The 15596-nt window shown below is 29.2% G+C and overlaps 1 protein-coding gene across 5 annotated transcripts in view; it reads right to left on the bottom strand.

Moving 5' to 3' along the window:
• LOC119601068 (fasciclin-2) overlaps positions 1–15596 on the bottom strand; it is a 171318-nt gene that overhangs the window by 48591 nt on the left and 107131 nt on the right. For 2 of the 5 annotated variants that reach the window (XM_037951771.1, XM_037951774.1), the window contains exons 3-4: positions 11523–11697; positions 8032–8085 (exon numbers count right to left, since the gene is read on the bottom strand). In XM_037951771.1, the coding sequence (XP_037807699.1) occupies positions 8032–8085; positions 11523–11697 (229 nt within the window). Of the gene's footprint in view, positions 1–8031; positions 8086–11522; positions 11702–15596 lie in introns of all 5 variants that reach the window. The other 3 variants (XM_037951772.1, XM_037951775.1, XM_037951773.1) reach the window with 2 other exon arrangements.

Genomic DNA, 15596 nt, shown 5'->3' with positions numbered 1-15596 from the left:
AAGAAAATACAAAAACTTAATTTTTTAAAAAAAAGTGTCCAAAATTAAAGCCACTAGAAAAATGATAACAAAAGTTATTTAAAAATCTACAAACCTAAAAGTAGGCTTAAGAAGAAGTCTATATTATTATATATACAAAAATCTGACATATTTGTAAAACAAACCTGTTAAAAGTCAATTACTTAAAAACGTTTTATATTAAAGTTTAAAAATTTCTATAAAACCAACACATTTTGTTAGACAGTAAAGCTTTATAGGAATAACTAAATAGTTAGCCTTGAAAGTATGCTTTAAAGTTTGACAAAATGTAAAATAAATGTTTAGCCTTGAAAGTTGACTTTAATTTAAACATATAAGCAGAAATTATTTTTTTATTTAACTAAAAGTATAAAAGTTAATTTAACAACATTTAAGCCCTAAAGTATACTTTAGTATTGTGTTAAAAAGGTTAAATAAAGTAAATAAACCTTTTTATTTGACTTCTAGCCCAAATAAACAGTAAAAAAGGAACCTTTTGCAAAGGAAACGAACTGAAATAGAAAAATCAGGAAGTAAATTGATGTAAAATACATTAAATTTTTAGAAAATTAAAAAAAGAACTAGAATAGAACTAGAACAGAACTAGAACAGAACTAGAACAAAACTAGAACAAAACTAGAACAGAACTAGAACAGAACTAGAACAGAACTAGAACAGAACTAGAACAGAACTAGAACAGAACTAGAACAGAACTAGAACAGAACTAGAACAGAACTAGAACAGAACTAGAACAGAACTAGAACAGAACTAGAACAGAACTAGAACAGAACTAGAACAGAACTAGAACTAGAACAGAACTAGAACTGAACTAGAACAGAACTAGAACAGAACTAGAACAGAACTAGAACAGAACTAGAACAGAACTAGAACAGAACTAGAACAGAACTAGAACAGAACTAGAACAGAACTAGAACAGAACTAGAACAGAACTAGAACAGAACTAGAACAGAACTACAACAGAACTAGAACTAAAACAGAACTAGAGCATAACTAGAACATAACTAGAACAGAACTAGAACAGAACTAGAACAGAACTAGAACTGAACTAGAACAGAACTAGAACAGAACTAGAACAGAACTAGAACAGAACTAGAACAGAACTAGAACAGAACTAGAACTAGAACAGAACTAGAACAGAACTAGAACAGAACTAGAACAGAACTAGAACTGAACTAGAACAGAACTAGAACAGAACTAGAACAGAACTAGAACAGAACTAGAACAGAACTAGAACAGAACTAGAACAGAACTAGAACAGAACTAGAACAGAACTAGAACAGAACTAGAACAGAACTAGAACAGAACTAGAACAGAACTAGAACAGAACTAGAACAGAACTAGAACTAGAACAGAACTAGAACAGAACTAGAACAGAACTAGAACAGAACTAGAACAGAACTAGAACAGAACTAGAACAGAACTAGAACAGAACTAGAACAGAACTGGAACATAACTAGAACATAACTAGAACATAACTAAAAGAACTAGAACAGAACTAGAACAGAACTAGAACAGAACTAGAACAGAACTAGAACAGAACTAGAACAGAACTAGAACAGAACTAGAACTGAACTAGAACAGAACTAGAACAGAACTAGAACAGAACTAGAACAGAACTAGAACAGAACTAGAACAGAACTAGAACAGAACTAGAACGGAACTAGAACAGATCTAGAACAGAAATGAAACAGTATTATAATTTGTTGAAATGTTAAAAAATGTTCCAATTCTTGACGATTTGTTCAGCTTTCCCTTAATAATGTGTTGAAAAGTTACTATTTAAGGGTAAAATGTAACAGTTAGAGGTTAATTAGTGTATTCATGTTTTTTTTTCAAACTATTTATAAACCTAACAATTATGTGCTGTAAATAATAAAAAGCCTACTTTAAGGCTGAGTCAAACAAAAGGTTATAAAGTTAATTTATGGTGGGTTTTTTGCCTCGTTGTTATTATAAATAGAAAAACAATAATTGACCTAGTTTTTTTTTTATTATAAAAAAGCCACGAATGAAAAAATCTAAAAAAGTAAATATAACAGTTAATATTATTAATTGGTATTTAATACTATTTCAAAGCCACAAAGGTAAAATAAATAATAAAAATGTATTAAAAATAAACAAAAGAATTAAATTTTATTAGGAAAAAAACTATAAACAAGTTTAATTTTATATAAAGCAAAAAACCACTTTACTTTTTACTTAATATAAAAGCCCAAAAGTAGACTTTACTAGTCAAAACATTAGTATTATTCATGTTACTATAATAAACCTACTCTTAACTAAAACATTCTTTTGGCTTTAAGCACTAATAGTAATAACGTTCCACTTTTAGCTAGCTGTTCCTACCACCTCCTAAAACTATGCTTTATAGCAAACTAAAAGAATTTGTATGAAATTTAATGCTGCATACAGGTAAGTTAATACTTTGTTTTCTCTTTTTGTATAAGCCCGTTACCGCAAGCATACTATTCACTATTCAGTTGGCCAGTTTAATTCAGAAAGTAATCGATTTTTTTCTCCAGCCTACAGCCTGAAAATATACTGCATTTTTTTGAGCAAAAATTTACAAAAATGTATTGAAAATTTACAAAATACCAAACAAATTGAATTGAACAAGTAACGTTAAAAGAAAATTTTAGACATTTTTTTGTTTGTTAACCTTATGACTGGTAAAATGTATGGGATTTATAATTTTCTAGATTTTTGTGCAAGAGGAAATGTTAAGGAAAAGCTTTTACTACTTAGTAGTTGAGTTAATATGTATTTGTTTAAAGAATTTATCAGTTGTAAATAGAGTTGGATATTGAAAACTCAGGCCTTAAGTTGTAATAATTGTTTAAAAATAAAAACAAATTTCAACCAGAACAGAACTTGAATAGAACTAGAACTAGAACAGAACTAGAACAGAACTAGAATAGAACTAGAACAGAACAGAACTAGAACAGAACTAGAACAGAACTAGAACAGAACTAGAACAGAACTAGAACAGAACTTGAACAGAACTAAAACAGAACAGAACAGAACTAGAACAGAACTAGAACAGAACTAGAACAGAACTAGAACAGAACTAGAACAGAACTAGAACAGAACTAGAACAGACTAGAACTAGAACAGAACTAGAACAGAAGTAGAACAGAACTAGAACAGAACTAGAACAGAACTAGAACAGAACTAGAACAGAACTGGAACATAACTAGAACAGAACTAGAACAGAACTAGAACAGAACTAGAACGGAACTAGAACAGAACTAGAACAGAACTAGAACAGAACTAGAACAGAACTAGAACAGAACTAGAACAGAACTAGAACAGAACTAGAACAGAACTAGAACAGAACTAGAACATAAACTAGAACAGAACTACAACAGAACTACAACAGAACTACAAACAGAACTAGAACAGAACTAGAACAGAACTAGAACAGAACTAGAACAGAACTAGAACAGAACTAGAACGAACTAGAACAGAACTAGAACAGAACTAGAACAGAACTAGAACAGAACTAGAACAGAACTAGAACAGAACTAGAACAGAACTAGAACAGAACTAGAACAGAACTAGAACAGAACTAGACAGAACTAGAACAGAACTAGAACAGAACTAGAACAGAACTAGAACAGAACTAGAACAGAACTAGAACAGAATTAGAACAGAACTAGAACAGAACTAGAACAGAACTAGAACTAGAACAGAACTAGAACAGAACTAGAACAGAACTAGAACAGAACTAGAACAGAACTAGAACAGAACTAGAACAGAACTAGAACAGAACTAGAACAGAACTAGAACAGAACTAGAACAGAACTAGAACAGAACTAGAACAGAACTAGAACAGAACTAGAACAGAACTAGAACAGAACTAGAACAGAACTAGAACAGAACTAGAACAGAACTAGAACAAACTAGAACAGAACTAGAACAGAACTAGAACAGAACTAGAACAGAACTAGAACAGAACTAGAACAGAACTAGAACAGAACTAGAACAGAACTAGAACAGAACTAGAACAGAACTAGAACAGAACTAGAACAGAACTAGAACAGAACTAGAACAGAACTAGAACAAAACTAGAACAGAACTAGAATAGAACTAGAACTAGAACAGAACTAGAACCAGAACAGAACTAGAATAGAACTAAAACGAACTAGAACGAACTAGAACAGAACTAGAACAGAACTAGAACAGAACTAGAACTGAACTAGAACAGAACTAGAACAGAACAGAACTAGAACAGAACTAGAACAGAACTAGAACAGAACTAGAACAGAACTAGAACAGAACTAGAACAGAACTAGAACAGAACTAGAACAGAACTAGAACAGAACTAGAACAGAACTAGAACAGAACTAGAAGAACTAGAACAGAACTAGAACAGAACTAGAACAGAACTAGAACAGAACTAGAACAGAACTAGAACAGAACTAGAACAGAACTAAACAGAACTGGAACATAACTAGAACATAACTAGAACATAACTAGAACAGAACTAGAACAGAACTAGAACAGAACTAGAACAGAACTAGAACAGAACTAGAAACAGAACTAGAACAGAACTAGAACAGAACTAGAACAGAACTAGAACAGACTGAACTGAACTAGAACAGAACTAGAACAGAACTAGAACAGAACTAGAACAGAACTAGAACAGAACTAGAACAAACTAGAACAGAACTAGAACAGAACTAGAACAGAACTAGAACGAACTAGAACAGAACCAGAACAGAACTAGAACAGAACTAGAACAGAACTAGAACAGAACTAGAACAGAACTAGAACAGAACTAGAACAGAACTAGAACAGAACTAGAACAGAACTAGAACAGAACTAGAACAGAACTAGAACAGAACTAGAACTAGAACAGAACTAGAACAGAACTAGAACTAGAACAGAACTAGAACAGAACTAGAACAGAACTAGAACAGAACTAGAACAGAACTAGAACAGAACTAGAACAGAACTAGAACTGAACTAGAACAGAACTAGAATAGAACTAAAACAGAACTAGAACAGAATTAGCAGAGAAGTAGAGCAAAATTAGAACAGAATTATAACACTTTTTCGTTTAATTTAAAACTTTGTCCATTAAGTTTTAAATTTCTTTTTAAATTTTTTATTTTTTTTTTTGTGATTTTTCCCCCCAGATTTTTCTCTGATTTATTATTTATTTTATTTAATTCTTTATGATTTATTATTATTGCAAAAATACTATTGTATTTGTTGCCCAATTTGAACATTTATTATTTAAAATAAATAAATTTATTATTTATTTTGCTAAAAACAATTACAATTAAACAAATTTTTACAGTAGAAAATAAAACAATTGAATACATTCAAAACGAGAGCAACAAAAATAAAACATTGTTGTATGTTTTATAAAATAAATATTACAAAATGTGTTGCCTAGCTAAGGGGGGTAAGTTAAATAGAATAACCTGTAATATTAAATAACTAACAATTAAAATCTATTGCCTATGTTAGGGAGTAGAAATATAAAAATATTTAGAATTCTTGCATTTGGTAATAGAAACTTTAAAATTATTAACTAGTTTATGCTTTTTAATAAATGAAATATTAAATAAAAAGTAAAGTTTAAATATATTTAGTTATTGCTTCCTTCCTTCCTCTTTTTCAATTATTTATAGAAAATATGTCTATAACATTTAAAACCCATTATCTGTTTAATGTTTATTTTATCGCTGTATTCTTCCTCTCTAGAGATAAATAATTTTTAATTATATGCGATAATCTTAATTAGTTGTTAAAAACATGGCATTTATTTTTGTGGTTGTTTTTAAACAACAAGTATTTTTAGTGTTTTAAATAAATATTTAAAAATATATGTTAAATGAATGTTCACATTTATGGTTAAATAGGTTTATATATGGATTTTGCTGTTTGCTCGATTTCCCTAAAGAACATTTATATTTTTGTAGATTTTTTTCACAATTTAACACAAATCCCTAAAGTAGGCTTTAGATAGGCATCAGAGAAATGAAATCAAGATAAATGGTATGCAATGGTTTATTAATGTTTTTAAAAATTAATTTATTTAAAAGAAATGTGAATTAAAATTCACAAATCTTGCGAAAAATTGTAAAACATCGTTAAAAGTTTAAATACAAAGTTTCGTTAAGTTTTAAAACCTTCGTTAAATTAAAATTTTTTCTTAATTTAATAATAATTTGGGTCTACTATCTAAATATGCAGAAATAGCCTGAAAATTCCTTCTGGGGGCCTAAATAAAGTTTCGTTAAGTTTTTAAAATCTTCGTTAAGTTCAAAATTTGTCTTAAAGTTGCTTCCAATTCGTGTCTGTAGCTTGAATATGCAAAAATATTTTGAAAATTCCTTTTAGGGGCCGAAATAAAGTTTCGTTAAGTTTTTAAAACTTTCGTTAAGTTAAAAATTTGTCTTAAATTCAATTCTAATTTGGTTTTACTATCTAAAAATGCAAAAATATCTTAAAAATTCCTTTTAGGAGCCGAAATAAAGTTTCGTTAAGTTTTTTATACCTTCGTTAAGTTGAAAATTTTTCTTAAATTCTAATCTAATTTAAGTCTATTAACCAAATGTGTTAAGAAATCCTTAAAATTCCTGTTAAAGGCCGAAATAAAGATTCGTTAAGTTTTAGAAATCTTCGTTAAGTTGAAAATTTGTCTTAAATTCGAACTTAAGTTAAGACTTTTACCCAAATATGCTTATATATATTGAAATTTGCTTTCAGTAGTCGTAATAAAGTTTCGTTAAGTTTTTAAAACTTTCGTTAAGTTCAAAATTGGTCTTAAATAAGTTTTTGATTTTTGTCTATAGCTTGAATTTGAAAAAATATATTGAAAATTCTTTTTAGAGACTAAAATAAAGTTTCGTTAAGTTTTCAAAATCTTCGTTAAGTACGAAAATTTTCTAAAATGTTTCATAAAATCAAGTTTATTACAAAAATAAGCAAAAATATCTTAAAATTTCCTGTTAGGTGCTAAAATAAAGTTTCGTTAAGTTTTCTTAAACTTCGTTAAGTTCAAAATTAGTCCTAAATTTAAAAGCAAATCTGCTCTATAAAATGAATTTTAAGAAAAATCATAAAAATTTATTTTTTCTAACAAAATACACCTTCGTTAAGTTTTAAAAACTTTCGTTAAGTTTAAAATTTTTATAAAATTTTCCAGTTTAAACAGGTTAAGATTCAATGAACATGATATTGTTGCAAAATGTTTTAGCATTTAATGAAATTTAAACAAAAATTCAAAATTTTTATTAAAAATTTCTAAGTTTTTATAAAATATTGATGGTTTTTTAAAATTAATGTTAATTTATTAAAATTTCTTAAAATAAGATTTATTTTCTTTAAATAAAAATTATTTTTGTGATTTTTTTAATGATTCCTAAACCTAATAGAAGCTAACAGTTAATTAATTTATGAAAGCCTACAGCTATGCTATAGTTTTTTAAATATAAATTATGTTTTAGTTAGTCTACACCACTGTTATTGTATGGTAATGATTCGTTTAAAGCGACATGACACATGAATACTAAAATGATTAAATGTATAACAGACAACAACAAATACACACAAAATTACAACAAAAGAAACACAAGCAAAAAAATTATAATAATAATAAAAAAAACATAAAAAAACAAACTAATAAAAACTATAAAAAAATTATAAATTTTTAATAAAATTTTTAAACAAAACTCAACTAATGGTGTTTTAGTTTTTATCAAATTTAACTAGAAAACGTGCAGGGGTTTGTTTGATTTTTAAACATTTAAGGATTTCTTTTAATTTAAATAATTTTTATGAAATTTCTCAAAAAAACTTTGTTAAAATTTTGTGTGTTTTTTTTAGAGCCTAGTTTTAGGTTTTTAGTGGTTATATAATGTTTTAATTATCTTTCAAATCATCCAAAAGCAATCATTATAATTTTGGTTAGCGTTTCTAAACTAAAGGGAAGTTTTTTTCAGGAAATTCCTTAAAGAAAAACTTCCCTTTACTTACTTATCAGTTAATCTATGTCCTTTGGAATCATACAGTGGTTGATAAGATTTGTACCTACAGTAGAGTTTTTCATTATTAAAAAAAAACGAAACGAAAAAAAATATTTAAGAAAAATAAATTTAAATAAATTTGGAAAAAAAATTATAATAAATAATGTAATCAATTATAAGCATTAAAAAGCGTAAAATTAATAAAGCACACAGTTTTTTATATAAAAAGTATAAGAAATTAAAACAATCACAAGCTGGTACTTGTATGGATCTGCAGTTTAAGTTACATAGAGTTGGAAAATACTTTGACACCAACATATAAAATAAGCTTAAAATGTATAGATTTCCCTAGAAAAGCTTACTCTCTAAAAGTTTAAACAAACACTGGCTTTTTATAGAACATTACTCTCTCTTTCTCTTGAATCATAAACACCTAGACTTGATCATAGACCAGTCAATAGTTCAGTCTGGAACTAGAACTGAACTAGAACTGAACTAGAACAGAACTAGAACAGAACTAGAACAGAACTAGAACTGAACTAGAACTGAACTAGAACTGAACTAGAACAGAACTAGAACTGAACTAGAACTGATCTAAAACAGAACTAGAACAGAACTAGAACAGAACTAGAACAGAACTAGAAAACTAGAACAGAACTAGAACAGAACTAGAACAGAACTAGAACAGAACTAGAACAGAACTAGAACAGAACTAGAACAGAACTAGAACAGAACTAGAACAGAACTAGAACAGAACTAGAACAGAACTAGAACAGAACTAGAACAGAACTAGAACAGAACTAGAACAGAACTAGAACAGAACTAGAACAGAACTAGAACAGAACTAGAACAGAACTAGAAAAGAACTAGAACAGAACTAGAACTAGAACAGAAATAGATCAGTACTAGAACAGGACTAGAACAGAACTAGAACAGAACTAGAACAGAACTAGAACTGAACTAGAACAGAACTAGAACAGAACTAGAACAGAACTAGAACAGAACTAGAACAGAACTAGAACAGAACTAGAACAGAACTAGAACAGAACTAGAACAGAACTAGAACAGAACTAGAACTAGAACAGAACAGAACTAGAACAGAACTAGAACAGAACTAGAACAGAACTAGAACAGAACTAGAAACAGAACTAGAACAGAACTAGAACAGAACTAGAACAGAAACTAGAACAGAACTAGAACAGAACTAGAACAGAACTAGAACAGAACTAGAACAGAACTTAGAACAAAATAGAACAGAACTAGAACAGAACTAGAACAGAACTAGACAGAACTAGAAAGAACTAGAAACAGAACTAGAACAGAACTAGAACAGAACTAGAACAGAACTAGAACAGAACAGAACTAGAACAGAACTAGAACCGAACTAGAACAGAACTAGAACAGAAACTAGAACAGAACTAGAACAGAACTAGAACAGAACTAGAACAGAACTAGAACAGAACTAGAACAGAACTAGAACAGAACTAGAACAGAACTAGAACAGAACTAGAACAGAACTAGAACAGAACTAGAACAGAACTAGAACAGAACTAGAACAGAACTAAAACAGAACTAGAACCGAAGTAGAACAGAACTAACAGAACTAGAACAGAACTAGAACAGAACTAGAAAGAACTAGAACAGAACTAGAACAGAACTAGAACAGAACTAGAACAGAACTAGAACAGAACTAGAACAGAACTAGAACAGAACTAGAACAGAACTAGAACAGAACTAGAACAGAACTAGAACAGAACTAGAACAGAACTAGAACAGAACTAGAACAGAACTAGAACAGAACTAGAACAGAACTAGAACAGAACTAGAACAGAACTAGAACAGAACTAGAACAGAACTAGAAAAGAACTAGAACAGAACTAGAACAGAACTAGAACTAGAACAGAAATAGATCAGTACTAGAACAGGACTAGAACAGAACTAGAACAGAACTAGAACAGAACTAGAACAGAACTAGAACAGAACTAGAACAGAACTAGAACAGAACTAGAACAGAACTAGAACAGAACTAGAACAGAACTAGAACAGAACTAGCACAGAACTAGAACAGAACTAGAAAGAACTAGAACAGAACTAGAACAGAACTAGAACAGAACTAACTAGAACAGAACTAGAACAGACTAGAACAGAACTAGAACAGAACTAGAACAGACTAAGAACTAGACCAGAACTAGAACAGAACTAGAATGACAGAACTCGAAACAGACTAGAACAGAACTAGAACAGAACTAGAACAGAACTAGAACAGAAACTGAAACAGAACTAGAACAGAACTAGAACAGAACTAGAACAGAAACAGAACAGAACTAGAACAGAACTAGGAACAGAACTAGAACAGAAACTAGAACAGAACTAGAACAGAACTAGAACAGAACTAGAACAGAACTAGAACAGAACTAGAACAGAACTAGAACAGAACTAGAACAAACAGAACTAGAACAGAACTAGAACAGAACTAGAACAGAACTAGAACAGAACTAGAACAGACAGAACTAGAACAGAACTAGAACATGGAACTAGAACAGAACTAGAAAAACAGAACTAGAACAGAACTAGAACAGAACTTAGAACAGAACTAGAACAGAACTAGAACAGAACTAGAACAGAACTAGAACAGAACTAGAAACAGAACTAGAACAGAACTAGAACAGAACTAGAACAGAACTAGAACAGAACTAGAACAGAACTAGAACAGAACTAGAACAGAACTAGAACAGAACTAGAACAGAACTAGAACAGAACTAGAACAGAACTAGAACAGAACTAGAACAGAACTAGAACAGAACTAGAACAGAACTAGAACAGAACTAGAACAGAACTAGAACAGAACTAGAACAGAACTAGAACAGAACTAGAACAGAACTAGAACAGAACTAGAACAGAACTAGAACAGAACTAGAACAGAACTAGAACAGAACTAGAACTAGACAGAACTAGAACAGAACTAGAACAGAACTAGAACAGAACTAGAACAGAACTAGAACAGAACTAGAACAGAACTAGAACAGAACTAGAACAGAACTAGAACAGAACTAGAACAGAACTAGAACAGAACTAGAACAGAACTAGAACAGAACTAGAACAGAACTAGAACAGAACTAGAAACAGAACTAGAACAGAACTAGAACAGAACTAGAACAGAACTAGAACAGAACTAGAACAGAACTAGAACTAGAACAGAACTAGAACAGAACTAGAACTGACCTAAATTGGAACTAGAACATTTTCCTTAAAGCAATTCCGTTGTTAATAAATATCCTGTTAATAACTCTTTTAAAGATTTCTTTTTGTTTAGTTACGTTTTTGGGTTAAATATTTTGGGGGCACGTTTTTTTTTTAGGAAATGTTTATCCTTAATTTAGGTGTGTTTTCTTCTTGATTTAGTTTATTGGGGTTTTTAGGGGTTCTTTTTACATAGTTTTTGGTTTTTATACAAAATTTACAATTTTTCTTAAAAACAAAGATTCAAAATATTTCACTTACGGTTTGGGCAATATTGTATTATTGAAATTATCTTTCCATTGTAAATCGGTGACTAGACTACCTTGAGGCACATTGGGTCGACAGGTTAATATTAAGGATTTACCCACGGGTTTTCTTTGTACTTCTTGCATGGGGAATATTTCCAATTTGGCATCGTCATCGGCTAATGTGAAATCTGTGAAAGAGAATAGAAGAAAATAGGTGAGAAAAGTTAAAAAAGTTTTGATTACATAGTTTTGCTTAGTCAAGTGACTTGACTAAAGTGTCTAAACTAAGCAAGACTTTGCTTAAGTGTTCTAATTAGAATATTTTTAATAAAAACATAATTTTGAAAATATTTTCCATTTTGCTGAAAAGTGAATCAAATTTAAATTGTTGTTGTTTTTTTAAGAAAATATATTTATTTAACATGTGGTTTAATTAAATTCTCAAGTTAGTGTGAAAAAATATTTCAATTATTTTCAAAATTTCTCAATTTTTCCATATGTGTACGAAAAAAGTAAAAGAAAAAAAATGTTAAAACAAATAATACATTTATAGCTTACATATGATTTAAAGTACTTATTATGGGTTTAATATTTATGCTGCACAGTGGTATAGGAAAAAAAAAGAGGGAAATAATTCGGTAACTTCTAAACGGTTAATCCGATTTTAATGAAATTTGGTATGCACAAAGAGGAGGTGTTGTCGAGTTTAGGTTTTGAATTTGGACCTTATAGGCCAACCAGGGGCCCGGCGGGGGGTCCTCAAATTAGGACACCTCGCCTATGTTAAATTTTTAAAACGATCCTATTTCTTCATTTGAGTTCCGATTTAAAAAAAATTTCGTATATAGAATCTCCTCATCGAGCACTATAAAAAATGTCGTCGTAGCAGTAAATTATCTCTTATAGTTTAGGAGATATTCGCATTTGAATATTAAAATTTTAAAATTTTTACCGTCCTTACTTTAGTTTTTTTGATAATAGCAGGTCCAAATATTTCCGATTTTCGCCATTTTTTTTATTTGCTTAACAACAAGTTTATATACCAAGCAGTGAAAGAATTATGTAAAAATCATGACTGAGTCCAAAGTTATAGGCATTTAAATTTAAAAAATTAAAAAAAGGCGATTTTTTGTCATTTTTTTGGGAAAAAAGTATCTTTTTCTTTTTAAGTTATCTAAAAAGTTTCTAAGAAGATGTATATAGAATTTATACTTTTTGGAAAGCTGACTTTACATAAAATACGATAAATGAAACAAAACCTAAAAATTTTTGATACCGAGGGGACCAGGTCCATCCAAAAAAACCCTATTTTTTATGGAAAATTAAATTTTGAGCAAAAATTCTCAAATCGCATAGTCGATATCAAATTATAGTGACCTGTTTTATATGACCCAATAAGTTCTTAATCATTTTGTAACGGGTTTCGATAACCCCGCCCCTGGTATGGATATAATAGGCAAAAAACCAAAAAATCCCATTTTTGGGATTTTTTAAAACTTTTTTGGGAATTCCGGGATTTCTAATAAGAAAATTCGAAATTTTTATTTAATTTTGGATTTTGAGTAAAAAAATCTACCTAACTGTAAAATTTCATCAAAAAATATTCATAAATAAAATTTTTATTGCAATTTGAAAAATTTGTATCTTCGCAAAAACTGAATAAAAAACATTTTTTAATTTTTTTTAAAAAAAGTATTCCGCGAATTTTTTAATTTTCAAAAATTATATACAGTTTTGAAAAATAGACAAAATTACCTTTCCATTGATATATAACATGCCTACCTAATGTTTTTTAAGTGACAAATTAATTAAGGAAAACTCAACATCTTTTAGAAAATTTACCTAGCACTATTATTTTCATCCATATATGTAACAAATTTAAGAGTTAACCTTATGGATGAAAATAATAGTGCTAGGCAAATTTTCTAAAAGATGTTGAGTTTTCCCTAATTAATTTGTCACTTAAAAAACATTAGGTAGGCATGTTATATATCAATGGAAAGGTAATTTTGTCTATTTTTCAAAACTGTATATAATTTTTGAAAATTAAAAAATTCGCGGAATACTTTTTTTAAAAAAATTAAAAAATGTTTTTTATTCAGTTTTTGCGAAGATACAAATTTTTCAAATTGCAATAAAAATTTTATTTATGAATATTTTTTGATGAAATTTTACAGTTAGGTAGATTTTTTTACTCAAAATCCAAAATTAAATAAAAATTTCGAATTTTCTTATTAGAAATCCCGGAATTCCCAAAAAAGTTTTAAAAAATCCCAAAAATGGGATTTTTTGGTTTTTTGCCTATTATATCCATACCAGGGGCGGGGTTATCGAAACCCGTTACAAAATGATTAAGAACTTATTGGGTCATATAAAACAGGTCACTATAATTTGATATCGACTATGCGATTTGAGAATTTTTGCTCAAAATTTAATTTTCCATAAAAAATAGGGTTTTTTTGGATGGACCTGGTCCCCTCGGTATCAAAAATTTTTAGGTTTTGTTTCATTTATCGTATTTTATGTAAAGTCAGCTTTCCAAAAAGTATAAATTCTATATACATCTTCTTAGAAACTTTTTAGATAACTTAAAAAGAAAAAGATACTTTTTTCCCAAAAAAATGACAAAAAATCGCCTTTTTTTTAATTTTTTAAATTTAAATGCCTATAACTTTGGACTCAGTCATGATTTTTACATAATTCTTTCACTGCTTGGTATATAAACTTGTTGTTAAGCAAATAAAAAAAATGGCGAAAATCGGAAATATTTGGACCTGCTATTATCAAAAAAACTAAAGTAAGGACGGTAAAAATTTTAAAATTTTAATATTCAAATGCGAATATCTCCTAAACTATAAGAGATAATTTACTGCTACGACGACATTTTTTATAGTGCTCGATGAGGAGATTCTATATACGAAATTTTTTTTAAATCGGAACTCAAATGAAGAAATAGGATCGTTTTAAAAATTTAACATAGCCGAGGTGTCCTAATTTGATGACCCCCCGCCGGGCCCCTGGTTGGCCTATAAGGTCCAAATTCAAAACCTAAACTCGACAACACCTCCTCTTTGTGCACACCAAATTTCATTAAAATCGGATTAACCGTTTAGAAGTTACCGAATTATTTCCCTCTTTTTTTTTTCCTATACCACTGTGTGCTGTTATTGTTGTTGTTATAATATATCATAGCAAATGTTGTGTTAACTGACAGTTCTGACAGCTGCCTTTATACTGTCAAATATTTTAAAGCTAAACTTTCAACACAACACCAGAAATTTAAACACAATGAAAATTTTTCAAAAAAAAAAAAAAAAAAAACAAGCAAAAACAAAGAACTAATAAACAATTTTACTAAATGACTGACTGACATATAAAGTATTTTTATGCACATATTACTACTCTTAGTTCCAGCACAAATTTCGTTTTCATCTTTTCTTGTATATAATTTTTGAAAATTTTGTTTATTTTAATCATAATGAAGATGCTGTTCGTGTGCCTTTTCTATTCTTATAAAATTCTGTTTGTTTGATATGTTATGTGAATAATTTGAAATTTGAATAATTTTTTTTTTTTTTGAAAATTATGAAGTGTTATTTGTTTTCTTAAACTTCAGAGTTAATTAAAAATAAAACTGATTGTAATTGTTTTTTATGTATAAATGTCAGAGATCTGTCATGTTTGCTTTAGATTTAGAAAAGAAATTTTGAGAAAATTTTTGGGATATGTGAAAAACATTTGTGGGAAAATTGTTTTTTTTTTAAGGAAAAATTCTAGATCTGTCATAGTTCTGTTCTAGTTTTTGTTGTAGTTCTGTTCTAGTTTTGTACTAGTTCTGTTCTAGTTCTGTTCTAGTTCTGTTCTAGTTCTGTTCTAGTTCTGTTCTAGTTCTGTTCTTGTTCTGTTCTAGTTCTAGTTCTGTTCTAGTTCTGTTCTAGTTCTGTTCTAATTCTGTTCTAGTTTTGTTCTAGTTCTAGTTCTGTTCTAGTTCTGTTCTAGTTCTGTTCTAGTTCTGTTCTAGTTCTGTTCTAGTTCTGTTCTAGTTCTGTTCTGTTCTAGTTCTGTTCTAGTTCTGTTCTAGTTCTGT

Source organism: Lucilia sericata, unplaced genomic scaffold (genome assembly GCF_015586225.1).
Source record: "Lucilia sericata isolate MDLA Ls3-8-SP2 unplaced genomic scaffold, ASM1558622v1 Contig000141F_arrow, whole genome shotgun sequence".
NCBI lineage: Eukaryota > Metazoa > Arthropoda > Insecta > Diptera > Calliphoridae > Lucilia > Lucilia sericata.
Note: the sequence above shows the minus strand (reverse complement) of the source record. Positions and strands in the feature narration are given on the sequence as shown.